Consider the following 17,047-nt stretch of genomic DNA (forward strand, 5'->3'; position numbering starts at 1 on the left):
GTGATCTACAAGATCGAAAGATGCAGAGAGATCAAGGAGAACGAGCAGGACAGGTTTGTCTTGGTCCCTTGCGTCATCCATTTGGTTTTTGAGGTCGAGTAGGGAGTAGGAAGTGCAGGTAGGCTGCCTTGTCTAGAATCTTGAGGAGGAATGGGACTGTGGTGATAGGGCGGTAGTTGTTGGGGAAGGTGGGGTCAAGTGTAGGTTTTTTTATGAGAGGTCGGACCCATGCTTCCTTGAGGCATGATGGGACTCTCCCTGTGGTGAAGGAGGCATTGACGAAGGCTGTTACGAAAGGAGCAAGGGTGTCTGCGCAGTCTTTGATGATGGAGACGGGGCCGGGGTCCCCTTTTCAATTGGAGGGTTTGATGTTTTTCATGATGTTGATCATGTCTTTCTCCTGAATGGTTTTGAATGAGAAGGTAGGGGCGGCCTCTGTGGTTGAGGAGGGGGGGGAGGGTTGGAGAGCACTAGTTTGGTGTTCAGAATTTTGGCTTGGAGTGAGCTGATCTTGTTGCGCATGGCTGTTTGGATGTCATCACACCATGCTTTATCTTTGGTAAAGTTTTGGGGGGTGGGTGTAGGGGTCTCGAGTTCCCTGAATATGGCGAACATTTCCTTGGTGTTTGATTTGGCCTTGGAGATTCTATCTTCAAATGATTTGGCTTTGGCTTTGATGATGGCTTTCTTATATTTATTTGCGAGGGATTTGAAGTTGTTTGTCTTTATCATCACAGGATGTTTGCCATTGAGCTAGTGCTGCTCGCTTGTCTGTGCGCAATTTGAGAAGGTCTTGGGTGAACCAAGCATTGGTATGGCTGGTAGGTTTGGTTGCGCGCGCTTTAAGTGGGGCGATAGCATTGATTGCTGCCGTGATAGCAGAATCGTAGTTCTTGGCAAGGGTTTCTGGGTCGTTGGAGAAGGGAGGTTTAAAGGCAGGTCCCTGTAGGAAGGGTAAGAGTCTTTCTTTGGTCATTTGGCGGGCACTTCTTGTGAGGGCTGGTGGTAAGGGTTAGGGGAATGGGGAGGAGGTCGGGATGTTGAAGGTGATGGTGTGGTGGTTGGACCATGGGGTGGGGGTATTGCCTGTGACTGTGAGGGGGCAGTTGTGATGGGCTATCCAGTCTAATGATCTGCCTATTGTGTGAGTGGGGTCTGTGATGGTGTTGGCGAATCCTAGAGTGACTAAGGCTGTCTCAAGTGATTTGGCAGCAGGGTCTTTGGTGTCATTCAGACCTAGTTTGATGTCCCCGAGGAGAATGGCTTTGGATGACTTTTTTAGGTTGTCAGGAGGTGGGTGAGGGAGGTCTGGAAGTCTCCCAGGGGGCCTGGTGGCCGATAGATGAGGTGTAGGTGCAGTGGTGCGAGATAGTGAGTTTCAATTGAAGGTAGTCGCTGTTATTGTTGATAGTTTTGTCAACCTTTCTAATGGTGATCGAATCTTTGGCTATGAGAGCGACACCACCTCCAGTGGTCAGGCGATCTTGTCTAGTGATGGCATAGCGTGGTGGGAGGGCGAGGGATAGAGCGGGGCCTGAGGCTTTGTGTAGCCAGGTCTCAGCGACCATTAGAAGATCTAGATCTAGGATGGTGATGAGGTCATGGATGTCTAGGGCGTGAGCATTGATGGATCGGGCGTTGATGAGGGCACATTTGAGGTGGGGTTCGGAGCGGCATTAATAGTAGTGGATTGCATGGCTGTGGTGGAGGAGTTGTGCATTGCGGTAATCCCATTCAGACCTGTGGGTGGCACATTTTCTAGGGTCATAGACATAGGTAAAGTAGCATTTACATCAGTGGATAGCATGGCTGTGGTAGAAGAATTGCACATTGTGGTAATCACATTCAGACCTGTGGAGGGCATATTTTCTAGGGTCATAGACAAAGGTAAAGTAGCATTTACATCAGTGGATAGCGTGGCTGTGGTAGAAGAATTGCACATTGTGGTAATCCCATTCAGACCTGTGGGGGGCACATTTTCTGGTGTCATAGACATAGGTAAAGTAGCATTTACATCAGTGGATAGCATGGCTGTGGTAGAAGAATTGCACATTGCGGTAATCACATTCAGACCTGTGGGGGGCACATTTTCAGGAGTCTTAGCCATTGTTGCAGTTGCATTGTAGTCAGGGCAGTGCATACTGTGTAGGCTCAGGACCATAGTGTGGCGCAACCTATGGGGTTTATGGACAGCTGAGGATGAAGCGTTTAGGCTAATGGATGGTTTCAGGGATCTGGATTGCAGGCGAGCGTTGCGTACGTTTGTGGGCATGGGTTTTGAGAGCAGTGCACATGTGAGGGTGCGGACACGCAAACACTGAAGTCTAGAGGCGGGTGTTTTGTGCTGCTCAGGAGTGCGGGACTCCTTACCTTGTAGTTCTGGCAGAGTTCCACGGCGAACGGCAGACTGCGAGCAGCGAAGAGCTGCTAAGAGGAGCGCTGGCCTTTTTCTGCGGCCTTCTTCTCCCGGCTTTGCCTCACGGCACCCTCCACCTCCATTTAAAGCATGAGGGGAGGGGCGGGCAGGTCGGGGGAGCATATCAGGATCCGGGCCTGCAGTGGTGATGGTCACGGGGTGCAGGGACGCTCTGGACGTCATGGGGATGGCGGCGGCCATCTTAGGAGCCGCATACCTCGCGGGAAGCGGCAATTCAGATGTAGCAGCTGATCCGAAGGAAAGGAGATCAGCTGTTAGGGCCTCCAATTGTAGATGTGCTCGCAGCAGAGCTGCTAAGAGGAGCGCTGGCCTTTTTCTGCGGCCTTCTTCTCCCGGCTTCGCCTCACGGCACCCTCCACCTCCATTTAAAGCAGGAGGGGAGGGCAGAGGAGGGGCGGGCAGGTCGGGGGAGTAAATCAGGATCCGGGCCTGCGGTGGTGATGGTCACGGGGTGCAGGGACGCTCTGGACGCTCGGTCGTCATGGGGGTGGTGGCGGCCATCTTAGGAGCCGCGTACCTCGCGGGAAGCGCAAATTCAGATGTAGAAGCTGATCCGAAGAAAATGAGATCAGCTGTTAGGGCCTCCAATTGTAGATGCGCTCGCAGCAGAGCTGAAAAAAGGAGCGCTGGCCTTTTTCTGCGGCCTTCTTCTCTCGGCTATTAACGACAGTTTAGCGGAAATCAGTATTACTGACAGCCACTTTTAAAAAAGAAATCTGCAACAATATACAATTAGTAGAAAAACACCAACATTAACAAAAAAAAGTCAAAAAGAATGTCAGACATGAAGTATAAGAGAAAGAACTAAATGGCAGAAAGAGAAAAAAAGGCGATCGGCACATTTCTTTAATGGCCTTGTGTCTAGGATATGGTTTGTCATGGACCCTGAAAAGAGGGGAGAAGCCAGGCACCACTCAAAGGCCTTTCCAAGACCAGCACTATCCTAGCCTCCTTCCACAGATTAAGATCTCCAATCCTAGTTATGCAGGTCAGACAGGTCGACCTTGCATTTTGTAAGCAATAATGCAAATTCCGGCCGGCCGCACCTGGTGGTAATATCCAGCAGCCCAAATTAATAGACCTACACAGAGGGGAGGGCTTTTCATGAGGTTTGCTTCTTGTTACCACCTGGCATGGCTTGCTGAACTCAGCATTATTCCTATTCGCACCCCGGCTAAAGTCTGGAATACGAAGGACCATTTATTGTGTGCAGTGAGCATGCGTCGCATGTTTTTACTTAAAACATTATAATTAAGGTGGCTGCCACAGAAATGGTTTGTAGGGCTCCAGTTGGAGCCCCTCGCCCATTTCCTTGGCAATGTCGCAGGTGAAGTGGGAGAGAAGTTGCCAAAGGAGAGGGCATGCTCAGGCTGCTTAGAGGAAAAGATAATTGGGCTCAAAGTTACAAACAGATGTCAGCTTGCTTGGAACACGGTCTTAAGCAATCTGATTGGCCATGGTGCCCAACCGAGGTGCTAACAAAGTGCCAATGGATTGCCAACTTAGTCTTTTTGTACTTCTAGTACTGTTTAAACCGTCAGAAACCTTTCTACACAGAAACAGTACAGCTTGAAGCTGAAGAAAATTGCCAATTGATGAGACCTAAAGAGCAATTATGTCCTGGGTGATCAGAACTGATTCAAGTAATGTTTAACTCACGGAAGTCTGGATAGCTGTAATGTTCAGCTTACTCTGCATAGACCGTAGCAGGGGAACTGGCCTCCCATTGCCTCTGTGTTGCTCATGAGCTGATACTTTTATATTTGTGTAGTCTTCGGGAAACCCAGATGTTATGGGGCTCAGTCTACGCCCAGTTAGAACCAGAATCTGTTCTGCACATGCTGACGAATATCTGTTTGAAGCAAAAGATCTACTGAACATTACTGTGGCAATAAGACCTGAGGCAGCGGGCCAATACCACCCCCAGGTAATGCATTACCGTGGGTGGTATTGGCCCGCTGCCGAGGGTCTTATAGCCATTAGTACCCCGGCCACCACAAGCACAATCGCGCAGTGAGGAGGATTTATCCCCGCCTTATGTAAGCAGATTAAGGGCACTAGCAGGACGGAGACAAACGGGCGAGACTAGCCCCGCCAGGAAGACGAGAAGTGTAGGCAGGTATGATTAAAGACAAGGATTTTCACAATTCCCATCATTCGAGAAAGGGGGAGGACGACCACATTACATCCCGTGGCCACACATGGATAAAGATACTTTAACATGTAAATTACTGAGTTTAACTTCCAGTGAGGGAAAATGGATTTATGAGTTAGAGAGAATGACATCAGGAATGACGTTCGCTATAGGTGATATTAAAGGCTTGCTAGCAACTGTTAGCGGGGAGTCAGCTGATGACATTTGGAAACGAGAAGAATATGCAGGTGTGACTGCATACAAACATGACACCAATGAGCGCCATTTAATAATTGCAAAGCAGATGTATGGCGGGCGCTCAGAGTACAATATCCCAATACATCAGATATGGGTACGATTATTACTAGGAAAATGGGGGAAGATGAAGGCCATGTTGCTTATATCAAAAAACACTGACACCTTGAGACGTGCGAACCTTGGGATAAAACTGTAGCATTATTTTACCACATGTTGTGTCAGGGACTGCCTGAGCCAGTGCAACGGCAAATTAAGAAACAGGTGACAATGGACGCAAAGCCATGGCCAGAAATACAATTGATGATTTTGCATCACTGTCGATTAATGCAGAATGATAAGAAGAAAGCAGAGTAGAAAGCAGGAGGAAGCCAAGTTAGTCCAGAAAAAGTTGTCAAAAATAGCCACAGATCGAGCGGTATTGACGCGTTGTGGGGTGATACAGGAGATGCAATCAGTGTATCCAAACAACGTAGTGTATCCCACAGATCAGATTGGGTACAATTCTTGGCCACGGGGAAGAGGAAATGGACCTAGAGGAGGACGACGAGGTGGATTTCAAAACCCTCAGGGAAGTGGAGGATTTAATGGCAGACAGCCGCCACAATATTGGAATTGCGGAAAAATAGGACACATAGCTAGAACATGTATAAGCAGAGGAGACATGCAGCAAAATTTGCAAGGTCCAAGAGGGGGCATGGACTATGTTCTGCAATATAATACAGAACCACAGGAAAATTATGCCCAAGATCACGGGTTCAGACATATTTGTTGCAACCACAGCAAATGCAGCAAGCTCCATTACAAATGCAATCGCCACAAGGGCAATCACAGCAGGTATCCATGCAGGCACAACAGGTACTATCTCAGCAAGCACAGACACAGCAGGCTATCACGCCACAATGGAATATGACTACAGGAGTCCAGCAAGCACCTGCACCCAAATTAGGGAGTGCGACTGTGATAGGAGGAAATCCTTTCACAGGTACAGGGATGAATGTATATCCACAATAGAACAGCCCAAAAAGCGACCTGATGTGTTCAGTACTATCAGTGACACCAGACCCCCAAGATGAACAAGGTGACAATAGGAGGCAAGACATTTTCATTTCTTGAGGACACTGGAGCAACTTGTTCGTGTCTGTGAGGGGAAATTTCCAATGTCAGGTATTGCAGTGAATTTGCAGGTATTCTCTGGGGCGATGAGTTTAGTTCCTTTTACAGATGAATTACCAATCTCAATAGGAGACCGTGACATGTCTATGCCATTATTATATTCTAGGCAAACGACAGTTAACATATTAAGGTGTGACTTAATGACGAAATGTAACATGACAATATCTTTTACTGACGATGGAATAGTGTGTTCCACTCCAGGGATACATTATCTGAATGTGAAAGAGTTTATATTAGCCTCCACAGACCAGCATGCATTACGAGGGGTCCCTTTAGACCCATAAGTATTTTTGTATGGAGTGACTGTTTTATTATCGTGATTACCCAGATTGATAGGTAAACTGTTAGCAATACCTGATGAGTTTTTGTTGAGACCAAAAATCTTTATCGATGATGAAGGGCAGATTATCGCCTTGGAGTTAGAAGCAGTAGTGGTCAAAGAGGAAAGGATGGTTCTTCATGGGACAGATGAGGGAAGAGGATGGAGAACAGTGATAGCCCCCAGTGAAGAATATAGGCTGACAGATTTGACAGACAAGGAGTTGTTAAAGGAGTACTCAGATGATGAATTAGTATTTTCCATAAGTCTTACTTATTGGATAAAAGTAGAGAATAGAGAAATTCTGCAGAGAATGGCTTTGGTAAAAAAAACATTATTCTTCCAGTAAGATTTAGAGAAAGTGCCAAAGATTGTATGGACCACACATCCATATGACGTCTATTAAAAGGAGTAGAAGCCGTTAAAATCAAGCTTAAACCAGGAGCACCTTTTGCCACGTGCAAAGCAATACCCCTTGTTCAGAGAGGCAGATGAAGGTACATTCGAGACCATTTCCACTTTCATTAAGCAAGGAATAATGGTGCCATCCGATTCTCCATGTAACATGGCTGTGTACCCAGTGAGAAAATCGACGGGGCGGTCGTGGAGATTTAAACAGGACCTTCACCCTCTAAACAATATAGTCGAAGCGGAGTTTCCTTTACTTCCAAATCCAGCGACAATATTGTGCAACATCCCATCTAAGGCCGAATAATGTACAACATGGAGTGCCGCCATTCTGAAAGAATTCGAACAGAAACTGCTGGCAACCATTTAGGTGCTGCAAAATGATGCCAGAGGAATTTTAGACGCCTAGAAAGAATTGACCTAGCCCAATGGGATCAAACACAACCTGAATTATGTCAGGTCTACTACCTAATGCTAATGAAGAGGAACACATAACACTTGTTTAGAATTATGTGCTATGATCTGGCTGTATGATACCAAAACAATGCAATTCACATGGAATAAGAGACCAATGTACTGAATGCTGTCAACAGTGACACGTTTCATATTAATTAAGTGTCTGAATGCAGACATAACTGGCTATGTATTGAATGCTTATCAACATGACACGGTTCATACTAAATAACATTGTCTGAATGCAGACTCAACTGTTTGGCGACACTCATTTGGATATTACAAATATCTTTGTGCCGTGAGAAAGCCCAGGCAAGGACAAAACACTAGCATTTGCCTCCAGTTGGGAGAATGTCGGCACCATGTATAAACCCAAAATGAGATACCAAAAAAATACCTAAAAAGTATTTTCTTTATTTAGAAGCCCAGGCGCATGCTCCAGACCTAGCAAATTCCCCATCAAAATTTTTGACAGTCATGGATTTAAAGAATGCGTTCTTTTCAATTCCTTCATTGAGACTCACAGGATTTGACTTCCTTTTCATATAGAAAGATATGCCTGAAACATACTTTTTTGCCCCAGGGGTACTGTGAGTCACCATCAATCTTTAATAGAGTCCTCCAGATGGATTTAGGCAATGTTCAACTCAAAAGTGCAGTAGTTCAAAATGTGGATGACATTTTGGTGTGCAGTGAGACAGAGGAAAGATGTAGAGAAGATTCAATTAAGTTTATGACTATAGTCTCAGAAAAAGGAAGGATGTAAAGTGGACAAAGAGAACCTACAATACTGTCAGGAAGAGGTCTTGTATATACGAGAGTTGATTTCACATGAGGGGAGGAAAATGACACCTGATAGTGCAGAAGCAATTATGATTATGAATACCTCAGAAACTAAAACAGTGAGAGAAATGCAACACTTTTTAGGCCCATGTAATTATTGCAGGGCCTGGTTTTTATTCGATTACAGTAAATATATCCGACCACTTTTAAAAGGGCTTAATGAAGCACAGGTGGGCAATAGTAAAATAATATGCACAGATGAAATAGCTGAAGGATTTGAAGAATAATAAAAAGCGATCAGTACAGCCCCAGTGTTGGGAATTCCAGATTATCATGAAGAATTTGATTTATTTTCTCATTCAAATGGAGAAGTCATGACATCAGTCCTTACACATAAAATGAAATTAGGACATGTTAAGAAACCATTAGCCGATTATACTGGGATGTTATATCCAGGAATGAAAGGGAATTATCCTTGTGAGCAGTCTTTAGCTGCTGGTGCATTCACGATTGAAAAAGCTTCAAGTATAACAATGGGGTGTTGGATTACGATTGACATAGACACTGGAACTGGTGAGCAGATGCAAGATGAGGAAGGTACCCATGAGAATATAAAGAAAAGTACCCTAGCACCTCTAGCAACAAAGTTCTACTACCCTAATGATTTATGAAAGATACTAATACTGGAGAACAGAAGTTACAGGTAAGTAACTTGTTCCATCTGTGACGGACTAGATTAAGCAGTCCCTGGCATTGTTGGGCTCAGGGGGAGCACACCTACTTTGCTTCCCAGATTTTAAAGCTGACATGTTGTAGAGTGTGTCTAGAGTCACCCTTGATCTTGATTTGTCATATCAAAGCTAAATGCACTTTTCTCCGTCTTCTGGATGTCCCTGGTCTTGAGTATCCCAGTACTCGGGCACCTAATACCAGTGGTACTCCATTATCCTCCAACACCGAAGGATAGCTGGATACGCATGGGTCCATTGGGATTCTGTGTCATACAAATAACATTTGTCACCATTTTATTTTGGGAGTTCAATTACCATGGACCTCATTATGAGTTTGCCTGTCTGGAAACAAGAGTGTGCCAGTAAGCTCACCGGCACCCATATTTCCGGATCGGCAAACTGAGTCTGCCTGCTGTGGCCGCTGTGCCCGACAGGTCTGACCCTGCCGGGCGCAGCATTGATGGTAGGGCAGACCAGTCACGGAAGCACTTTTAGCAACGGTGCCGATGCTTCTGTGTCCCCACTCCTATAGAGTACTATGGGAATGGGGACTTACATTTTACCGGCGCCTGACTTCCCGGGTCGCCAGGTTGTAATCTCCTGGTGGCACTGTGAAGTCAGGTGCCGGTGAAATATTACGAGTCTGTCGGCAACCCGCCATTTGCAATGGCAGGGTTACCGCCGGACTCGTAATGAGGCCCCATGTTATTCTTTGCTGTCAACTTTAGTCTACTTTCATTGTAACCTATAGTGTACATTTCTTTTATTCATTTTACGTATAGAAACACAAACTAAGTATGACCGTAATACAAATACATAACCGAATGTTACATAGCTTGGTGTATGAGGTTATAATATAGGTTCTGTTGTTAGTGGTTGTTGCTGCTGAGGACTTTCCAACCCTTGTATTTTGCACTGTTTCCTAGACTTTTGCCAGATCACCCACCTGCAGGCCCTGAAAGAAATTGTGCGTCCAATCTCTTTCACGTTTTCTGTTTAACCACTCAGCTATTCGGGCTGACCGCAGCTACATGCTCAGTTTAGCTTTGGACAAGATGGGCTGGGCAATAAAATCACATTCTCTTCCAAGTAACATTTAGATACATGTTTAACACCAGAGCCCTAGCACCTATACACACGTATACCTAGGTCTCCTCCTTTTCCTTCTCCACAGACTCTAAAGAGTTCAAAACACCAGAGCTCATCTTTTACCACACCTCAACAGAGATTACCACATCTATCCTACTGTATCCTCCCTTCATTGGCTGCCCGTCCCAAAATGCATTGAATTCAAACTTCTATGCATTGTCCATCTGACCTTCCGATGAGCACTGAAAGCTGGATCTTCCAACAAAACAGAGCTATGTGATTGGACCCCTCCATTCTGTACAACGTGCCTAGTGCCCACCTAGGTGCAGAACATTGTGTTTTAGAAATATGTGTAGGTTCCTTGTTTGCAACCTTTAGAATGTATCACCTTGACAATATTGATATTATTCCATGCATACTATTGTTTATAGTTTGAGTTCCAATAGATATTTTTCTTCACTGCTACAAAGGTCCTCAAGTAAAATTTATATTCTTTTCCTTTCATGCTGGAATCTGTAATATAACATTTTTTATGTAATGGTCAACATAACTTCCCTTATATAAAGTCATGACCTGCTATCCCTAACTGTAGCCAATACTCTGCCATTCCGAAATGTTACATTATTTTACCACTATATAGGTGCTTTTTTATTTGCTACATTTTGAGAGGAGTTTGACCTGCATATCCTAAACACCCCAAGCTTGCTTTCTTCCAGTGGGCTCATAAACATGTGTTTAAATGAATAAATAAATGGATTGTGCTTTTTTTGATGGAGCTGTTCTGTGATATCTGTGTACACTGGTGACCGGTACAAAGCATGCATTCCATTGAAAGTCATACTTGAATCTACTTAGTAGCTTGACCTTAGGGAACCAGCATGCCCTCAGACTAACTCTTAACACTGATGATGAAAGATCTAGACATTATTGTATGCCCTCACACGCAGAGTGCATCCATATACATCCTGGTTGCACAGCACAGTTCATCCATATACATCCTGGTTACCTGACATTGCAGTACTATAACTGTCGATGTTAATAGTAAGGATTCTTAAAGTAATGGTGTTTGTCTTCTTCAGTTTGCAGGTCATCTGGTGAAGGTCGGTTACCCAAGAATCTGTATACTGGACGGAGGAATCAACAAAATCAGGCCAACTGGCTTACTGACCGTCCCATCTCCTCAAATTTAAATCTATGCGTGGGAACTGAATACTGCCAGAAGTGACAAACTGCATCTCTCCCAACAGGAAGTTCTTGACCAAAGTCAGTTTGAAGATCTAGAAAATAGTCATTCAATCCCAGCGCTGCAAAGTTTGAATTGGGAGTACACCGACTTTATATAGGGTTGACGCCACGTATGCACAATCGAAGCGTCCCACACGAGGCCTCAATCGAAATATGTTTACAGGTTGTGGGTGGTAGCAAATTCTAAAACCATTCTTCCTGTGCACGTTTCCCATAAAATGTCAAATCAGTTTTAAGCTTTTGATTGGTCTACAATGAACTGTATTCATTATCATAATCTTCCACAGTGAACTTAAGGAAAAACATGAGAAGCCAGTGAAATGTTTAAATGCACACCCTAGGTTTGTGATAATTATCTGTAATGTTATCATGTAGTAGTTAAGGGTGTGTTCCAAGCGTCAACAGTACATGCTGCACGTTAGTAGCCCACAGGGAGGCTTAGTTCTCCAAGGGAAGTTGAGAAATGTGTATGTTTCCCAATAATGTCTTCAGACTGATAGCAAGCTTGGCAATGGTGCGCTTGTCAGATACAAAATAAATAGACGACCAACATATAGGTTTGGGCAAATCCCTTGCCCAAGGATGTGTCTTGTCTACATGATTTTCTACAAATCATTTGCTTTTTGATTTGGGGATGAGGATCAATCATCCTGCATTTTGAGTGTGAAGAATCTAGGACAAAATTGGAAACATGTTCAGGGAAATTGGTAAAAGTTTAGAGTTTGAATTTTGGATTGAACGTTTAAAATGTGTTGGGGAAAAACAGAGCGGGTGTAATTGTATTCATTTGGAAATGTGAGAAAAAAGTGAACACTTTGCAGGGAGGTGTGATGTAATTGGACATTTCCTTTTCAGGAGAGGTAACATGTCTCATTACTTGTTTACCCAGAAGGAGCAGCAACTCCAGATTGTAAAAAGTTACACAAAACAGTTTTTTAAACATCTGCCATTTTACTATAAACAGTTTCACAATTTCAATTTAAGAAACATTCTCAAAATTCAAATCATAACCAATTAGAAGTACGATTCAACCCACAATGGATGAGTTCGAAATGGCAAAAGCAATGACTACAGAATTAGGCGTAGAGAATTAGTTTAAGACTACAAGTCTGAGTATAAAGAAGTGTTAAACTTTACACGCTACTGAACAAGTGCATTTTGTTTTGCTCTTAGTTGTAACTCCAGTATATGTCAACTGTTTTTAAAAACCTAGAAAAGTGCAAAACGGCCACATGAACACAAATGGCGAGCATAATATTGATAGAATGGTAGCTAATGTATGATTAGGATACAAGAGGTGTTAAAAAGCAACCTGCCTGTAAGATAACAGAATCGAGTCATATCCGGTAATATCATTTGTCTGTTAAAGATTTTAGAAACAATTACCTATGCTTTTTCTGTGTCCGCTCCATGACTATTAAACTGTGACATACATGCTGGTGTACATGTAGTGAGTTGTCAGAAAGAATAAACGCTGTGAAAGTCTGAGGTTTTCTTTACCACCCAAAATGTACTAATAAAACAAAATGTGAATGAATACTTGCAAGGTTGCATTCTCTCTTATTAGAGAGTGTGAGGTTGAACTCTGTTTTGCTGCTACTCTGTATATGGAGATTGGTTGATCTTTTGCTATGTTGGGTACATGGGGGCTGCCCCACAGCCCACAAACAAAATTGTGTAAAAGTTATTGCTCCATTTACATGCGCATGATCAATGGATCGTAAGTTCCTCAATTGAGTATTATTGGTTATTCAGTGGTCGAGAATGGCAATCTGCTATATTAAATCTTCTTGCAAGAAAGAAGTCTTATGGGTTCATGAGATTTGTTATAGAATGTAGGTTTTTAATGCCAATTCATAATCATCACATGCTCCTAGGGCCTTTGTGTCAAATCGTTTCGACCTTTCCTTGGTCTTTCTCCTGGCTGGGCTGGCTGCTACTACTGTTTTGTGTGTAGCAGAGGAAGCTCCCGTGTAGTAGAGCTTGCCTGTGAACCTCTCCAAGTTATTAGACATGAAAATGGTATACCTGCTTCGATCCTGTAGGGTATAGGAGTCCATGCCCTTGAAATCTGGAAGGCTGAGATGTGGGCATCTCTGCATACATTTGCCAAGCTTTACTGCTTGGATTCCCTTACAGGCTAGGATGCCCATTTTAGTAGGGCAGTCTTTCAGAGTTTTCTGGTCTAGGTGGTGTCCTTGCTTCCTCCCTCCTCCAGATTTACGTACTGCTTTGGGAGTCTATCATAGATGAGGAACCCGTGGAGAGGAATCCATTGGAAGAACAAATTACTTGCCTCTCGGTAATGTTCTTTCTGATGGATTTTCCTCCCACAGATTCCTCATCGCCCTTCTTACCTGCCCCTCATGGCGGAGAGCTAGTACATCATCAGTTCTACGGTCCCTCAGCTTCAGAATGCTAGCTAGGGACAAAGGGTGAAACTGAGGTCACCGTATATGCACTAGCCCTGAAGTCATGTCCAGCGCGGGACACATAGAGGCATCGGGTGGAGCCAACCCAGAGCCATGCTGCGCCTCACTGGCGGCGGAAAAGTGACAGGTGCACTGGGATAGTAATTTCATAAAGGAGGAATCCATGGGAGGAACATCCATCAGAAAGAATATTACAAAGAGGTTAATAATGTGTTCCTTTCGCCTGCTGGACAAGCAAACGTTATGCATTATGTTGACTCGATATGTCCTAGGCCACACATATTTATATATTGTGGGAGTATCCGGTGATTCATGTATTTGGTTAGATGTTATTCACCAATTAAACAAGATTGCCAGACTCTCTATGCCACTTGACACCATTGTATTGCCCACTGGGTGTTTTTCAAAAGCAATCTGAGGATCTATCAAACTTGATTTCCATGACCCTCCCAATTGCGAAACAACGCATTAATAATAATAATATTTATTTGGATTTAGTCAATTAAGACTTTTGTGAGGAGGTCAAAGTGGCAATGGAGATAAAAGACAACCCCATTCTAACTTTCAGACCCAGCCCCCAAAAAGTTATATCAGCAGGACAGAACAAAACTACATGTCCCATAAACCACCACGGGAAATGGAGACCAGGTGGGGGAAAAGATAAAAATGAACAAAGGGAAGCGGTATAGATACAGCCCTGTCATGCGGTACAGTGACAGGTACACCCATAGCAGTAAAGGTTGGGATGGACAAACAGTGCCTGGAGCACAGTGGAGGTGTGAAGGCAAGCTGGCTGCAGATGTGGGACAAACAGTGCATGGAGCAGGGTGGAGGAGTGAAGGCCAACTGGCTGCAGGTGTGGGCAGGAAAGGCGGGTGGAAGCTGAGGGGAGGAGCAAAGCATGAGTTAAAAGAAGCCCCGGGAGACTCATCAGGTGTCTCTCATTACAGCAGCAGCACTGGCCGGAGACCACAGAGAAGTGGGAGGAATCCCCAGGTGATGTACATTGGGCGTACTAGGAGGCTGAAGGCGCGGCATCGTGGAGATCCTTATCAAGAGCCAGGCTCTCCGCCAGGAGAGGCTTGAAGAGTTGCAGCGCCGGGAAACACTACCGAAGCGGATTCACTGACCAGGAAAATCTGGCCGTAAACCATTTTCAAAGGACAGTGTTTCCGTGGGTTTACCCTCTCTGTTTTTTTTGGTTTTTTTTTAAACCCAATTTGGACAGCTGGCGAAGGAATGGAAAGCTGGTGTCTGGGGAAAAGGAATTTGTGTGACCTGATTATTTTTCTTTCAAAGAGGAGCAAAGGTTAAGAGGACATTCATGCGAACTCTGAATTGATTCACCCTTTTTCCGAGCAAGCCTGCTGAGCCACATTTAAGCATGTTTTGTTGTTTATAATGAGGGGCTGGTGGAAAGGTTATCACAGCAATAAATCCTACCTTGTGAACCCTGCATTCTGACTACAGTCTACTACTTTACAACTTTTGCAAAAACAAAACAAAAATTCAATCATATACATATAAAAATTCAATCATATCCAAACAATCAACCAGACAAATTAGATTTAATATTTCACATTCCATGAATGTATCAAACATAAGTTGTTCAGTATGTCATATAGTTCAATATGAAACCGAGTCGTGATACATTTAATATCCCATGGGTCCAATTATGCCACCTTTCTATTGAGCTCATTCTGCTCTAGTGCTTTATCATACTTTGAAAAATTCCCAGTTGCTTACAAGAAAGCTTTCAAATGCTTTTCAATTCTAAGCAAAATGCGATATAATGCAATCTGTAAAGAAGTAGTAGGGGAATTTAGGCAGTAACACCAAAACTCCTCAGTCCTGATAGTTTCATAATTGTGTATAAAGTTCTTGAAGATACACATATAGGACGATCCAAGACTCTTGCATTCAGTAAATCCGTGTTTGGCTGTTTCATCTAAACCAGTCGTTTTACAGATTCTGCAGGATCTTTGATTTAAAGGTAATTTCAATTGTGGACCGAGAACCGACAACAGGGGCAGCTGATTGATCCTAAGGCCCAGTATTATAGCTCGAATTGATGGATTTGGGCACTGTAGTATGTATAGCTGAGGTCGTAAATAATGATGAGTGACGTTAGCAACTTGCTTTTAGCTCTTCAGATTATAAATATGGTTGTGGTTATTCCAATCCCATAGATTACATTTCGTTTTAAAAGATTCTTTAAGTATATCATAGCCAATCCAAGTTTTACTTTTACTTTTCCAGTACCAATTAATTTGCTTGAAGACGGCTAAATTCAGATCCTCATATTTGCTGCCACCATAAGTCTCCAACCATTCCCATTACTTTCAGGAGTGGACAGTTAGGCGTGGCTTTGGATTTAATGTATAATTTGGCACGTTTTCTTAGAGCTTGGCTGCCCAGCAAGACCAGCCACAATTCTAGTATAAGTTGTTCCATAGGAGTAGAAGGCCTAAGTTTTAACATTGTTCTCATTCCCGTGTAAGTAAGATCGAGCATAGCCAGGTCATCTGCATATAGTGTGCTAGAGACTCTGGAAGCTCCAATCTTGGGGGAACAGTTTGAGGCTTTTAATAGCCGCTCTGGCAAGTCGGCCCAATATATGTTAAATAAAAGGGGGGCCAGCACACAACCTTGCTTTAACCCCCCCAACCCCCCTGTTTCTGCAGCATGGGGTCTGGCATGAATTCACATGCTCATGAATATTCCCCAGGCTGGGAATCCTCGGTAAAGAAAAAATCAGTTTATTTTTTTTCTGAACTGTCTTTCTGCTAATAACCAGTCACTGGTCTCTGGGTCATACTGCCCTCTACCTAAGCCCCTCCTCTGGCAGCCATCTTCAGATTTTTACCACACGTTCAAGTTGTTGGGAGTCCTCGTGCTTAGCTCTCGAGCTTTTACTTTTACTGCCTGTTGCATTTTTTCGAAGCGTTAACTCTCATTTTTCGGTCAAATTCGAGCCTCGAGTTCCACCGATTCATCTTCCGATTAACAGGGACCCGTTTCGGAATTTTCTACGCCCCCTCAAGGGCGATTTTTTGTCGAATCTCACTTCTTGGAGGATTCCGGAAGATCTTTGAGGCCTACCCCGCGTGGTCCTGGCTCAAGACAAAGGAGACTCGACACCCGTTGGATCCAAGCTATTCAGGAACGTCCCAGGATATTGACTACAGAACGTCTTCAAGGAGGATGAGCATTCTCTGTGTCTCTACTGCCTGCACTCCGACAAGTCACACGTGGAGGAGGACTGTGCGTTCTGCAAGAACATGTCCGTCCAGACCATGAAGTGCCGTCGGAAACGACTCGCTGACTGGCTGGAGGCGAAGAGCCCGGCAGCAGGTGAGAAGTAGTAGTCTGAGTAGTCTTCTGAGACCTTTGAGGGCGCTCTTTCAACGGGGGCCCAACAGAAGGCAAAGCACTGCGAGTCTGCGGGCAGCGGGAGCGCCGTTGTTTCGGGCTCCTCGGCTGCAAGGCCGGGCGCAATGTCACCCACGCCCCGGCTCGGTGAAAAGGAAATCTGAGAACCTGGGTAAGCTTCGAACAGCCCTCCAGGTCCCCCACCTTTCCATG

The 17,047-nt window shown here is 44.3% G+C and overlaps 1 protein-coding gene across 11 annotated transcripts in view; it reads left to right on the forward strand.

Moving 5' to 3' along the window:
* The window catches only part of TBCK (TBC1 domain containing kinase), a 2,754,978-nt gene extending 2,742,411 nt beyond the window's left edge, over positions 1-12,567 (forward strand). For all 11 annotated transcript variants that reach the window (XM_069630931.1, XM_069630933.1, XM_069630936.1 and 8 more), the window contains one exon: positions 10,865-12,567. In XM_069630931.1, coding sequence (XP_069487032.1) covers positions 10,865-10,975 — 111 coding nt within the window. In that variant the 3' untranslated portion in view covers positions 10,976-12,567. The remainder of the gene's footprint in view (positions 1-10,864) is intronic.
* Positions 12,568-17,047: the final 4,480 nt, after the last annotated feature.

Source organism: Ambystoma mexicanum, chromosome 6q, assembly GCF_040938575.1.
Source record: "Ambystoma mexicanum isolate Mex_15411 chromosome 6q, UKY_AmexF1_1, whole genome shotgun sequence".
NCBI classification, from domain to species: domain Eukaryota; kingdom Metazoa; phylum Chordata; class Amphibia; order Caudata; family Ambystomatidae; genus Ambystoma; species Ambystoma mexicanum.